A 3,155-nucleotide genomic window follows, 5' to 3' on the forward strand; every position below is an offset into this window, starting at 1 on the left:
TTCCACATGTATCAATAATCACCTCCTTGTACATCCAATATCTAAAATTAAAAATTAGATTGCAATAGTACAACTATACTCTAATCACAACACAAGGTTATTTAGGACATTTGTGCATTGAAATTGATAAAACCTTTTATAAGAGGAAAATGTGTCACACAAGTTGTGTGATATAAGACATGATTAAGTCTCTAAATAGAACTAAAGCCAAAACAACTTTAATGAATAAACATTAAAAAAAATATACAACGTCCATCATCCAATTTAGACTTTAGACGGGTAAAATTAGAATAAAAGAGGACCAAATCCTTCCTAATTCAACCCATATTAATCCAATTTCAAATTATAATTAATCTAAATAAAGTTACATTTATTTTTAATTTCAAAATTTTCAACAAACTTTATTTTTTAAATATCTATAAAAAGTACTTAGCAACTCATGCAATCTTCATTAGTCCAACTTTGCTATAATTAATTTAAATAACATACAATTAATTCAATTTCTAATTTATTTATTTTTAAGATCCTCCACAACATATTTATAGCTAATTGATATTAATTTAATTGATTTAAAGATACTCGTACAATTATTTTATATCCACTAGAAATAATAATCAACCTCATTCAACCATTATTAATCCAACTTCTAACTATAATTAATTTAAATAAAAGTATATAATTTTTTCTAAACCCATCGAAAATAGTAAGCAGCCAAAGAAACGGCTAAAACAAAACATTCTATGCTTTTCGTGAACACAAAGCTTATTACAAGACATTCCAAAAACGCGTCACGGTAGATTTATCGTGTTTTCACCGTTGGAGCTTATCTATTAAAGCGAGACAACATTATTGGACTGAAATGTGGGTCCCAATTGGTACACAAGTAGCCGGCACAAACTTGTTCCACAAGAACACAAAGTGGCGGCCACATCGGCCACCGCCACGTGCTCTTCTTTTGGTAAGACGGAGGTTTCCAGATTTCCCGCTTCCTAATTAAAATAAAATAATGGGCTAAGTAGGTGACCGGATATCCCAGCGAATATTCCAAAATGCCACCCGGACGCGCGTATAGCGGCAAATGGTACACGTGGCATGATTAAAAAAGGGCTAGAACTCGCAGTAGAGTGCGTTTTACTGGTGAATAGTTCATTTCAGTTGGGGAGTTTGTTCGCGGTGTGTCCAGTTAACTGTAAGCTTTTTTGTCCTGGGCGAACAGTAATTCATCCAATTTTACACGCTAGAATGCTATAAATACAGAGGGGGGGCTTCTAACCATGGCTTACCTCCAAGCACAACTTTCTCCCTTCTTCCTCTTCTTTCTTCTCCTCCCTCTTCCGCCTTTCGGTTTGAATCCCTTTATCTTTGGTCTCTCACAAGTTCGTATGAATATGAAAATGGAGGATCTGGCTACTGTTGCGGAAGAATCCGACGATCAGTCGTCGGTGAAATCTGACGACCAATCGTCGCCTAAGTCCGACGATAGCAGCGGATCGAACCGCGTGAAGTTTCTTTACAGCTATGGAGGCAGAATTCTTCCTCGTCCCGGCGATGGAATCCTCCGTTACGTCGGCGGAGAGACGAGGGTTATGGCTGTCAACAGAAACGTCACTTTTGCAGGTTCGATAGTTATTTGATTTGATCTGCTCTTTCATTGTGCTTGCTATTTTGAAGAGTATTTGCTTTGAGATCTTTTGTTGATCCGTTCTGGGTTTTTGTGATTAATGCAGATCTCATGGCTAAGATCGAAGAGCTGTTAGGCTCCAGCGCGGCGCTCAAGTGCCAGCTGCCTACGCAGGATCTTGACGCTTTGGTGTCCATTAAGTCCGATGAGGATTTGGACAATTTGTTGGAGGAATACGACGGACTGAGGCGATCGTTCAAAGTCCGGGCGTTCTTGTTCCCGGTAAATCCACCGCCGGTCGCCGCGATTCCTTCCTGCCCGCAAATGATCCCTCAGGGCAGTCCCCTGAAGCCGCGCGGGCAGCCCCCTGCGCAAATATTTTCCAAAGGCGGCCGTCCTCCGAGACCGCCTGTGGTTCCTTCAGATTTCAGGTATGCAACTCAAATCTCCGCCATGGCGTCTCAGCAGAACTCTGCCGGGAGAGCCGTTTCTACAGCCTTCGTAGACCAGTCGTCCTGGGCTGCACAGCTTGTTTGCAGGCGAAGTAATCATTACTACAATAATATTTATGCTTCTCCTCGGATTCATCCGACGCAGCTTCCATTCTCAAAGAAAGCGGCAAAGATTCCACAGCAGCGTAGCCAAACAACAGTAGCGCATGAGAAGAGCAGTAGAACCTTTGAAAGCTTGCAGTTCCTTGTCCAGCACTAGCGGATTCATCTTTTTTCAGAATTCCTTCTTGTATTCTACATAGGAGAATATGTATAAACTTTTCCGAGCGGCAAATTTTACACTACTTAAAATGAATTTTTTTTAACTGAAAAAAAATTCAAAGACACATTTGCAGTCCTATGAGCGCAGTTTCCTATACATCTTCAAATTCTTTCGTAGATAAAGAGAGACTATGAATTTTTTTCAAATAGTTCGTCTGCAATAACTTTCCGACTTCATGACAGAGAATCCTGTGCAGTCGTAACTATATTTTTCCGTAGAGCCACATTTATTTCCTTTGGAAACTGTATATATTTTCAGTTTCCGTTCATTTATTCTTTCGAAACTGCGTAGGGCCGTGTCTAACCTTACATTATGCGAGTTGCCGTTGCTTGATCAAACTTTCCGGTGATTGTTAACGGCAGGGGAAACGGATTTCTCGTATTTTGGAATCTTCGATATGAAAACGGCGGAATCATTCTTAGTGACCGTATGATTGTGAGAAACCAAGTATATCTTCGTCAATTATTGTGAACAATTGTGGGAAATCAGGTATGCTTTCGTCAATGGATCATTCAGAATAGCAATATTTTAGACATTTTTCCTTCTGCATTTTGATTAACATTTACATTGTTGTTTGTTGATGGATGCAGATTATGCTTTTACGCCGGAGTCGTGTATAGTCCTGAAGATGTTCTTTCAAGGAACATATTTGAAACAATTGAGCTTTCTCTTCACAGGATTCGAACCGAGACCTACTAAAAACTTGGAAACAATTGAACTTTGCTTTCACGGGATTCGAACCAAAGACCTTACTCAAAAA

General features: G+C 39.5%; 1 protein-coding gene across 1 annotated transcript; it reads left to right on the forward strand.

The window, feature by feature from the left end:
- Positions 1 to 1,281: 1,281 nt before the first annotated feature.
- On the forward strand, positions 1,282 to 2,471 carry LOC149553421 (uncharacterized). Its single transcript, XM_089788873.1, has 2 exons — positions 1,282 to 1,617; positions 1,728 to 2,471. The coding sequence occupies exons 1-2, from the start codon at positions 1,383 to 1,385 to the stop codon at positions 2,330 to 2,332; spliced, it is 840 nt and encodes a 279-aa protein (XP_089644999.1). The 5' UTR covers positions 1,282 to 1,382; the 3' UTR covers positions 2,333 to 2,471.
- Positions 2,472 to 3,155: the final 684 nt, after the last annotated feature.

Source organism: Cupressus sempervirens, chromosome 6 (genome assembly GCF_028749045.1).
Source record: "Cupressus sempervirens isolate cs-2001-9-10 chromosome 6, ASM2874904v1, whole genome shotgun sequence".
NCBI lineage: Eukaryota > Viridiplantae > Streptophyta > Pinopsida > Cupressales > Cupressaceae > Cupressus > Cupressus sempervirens.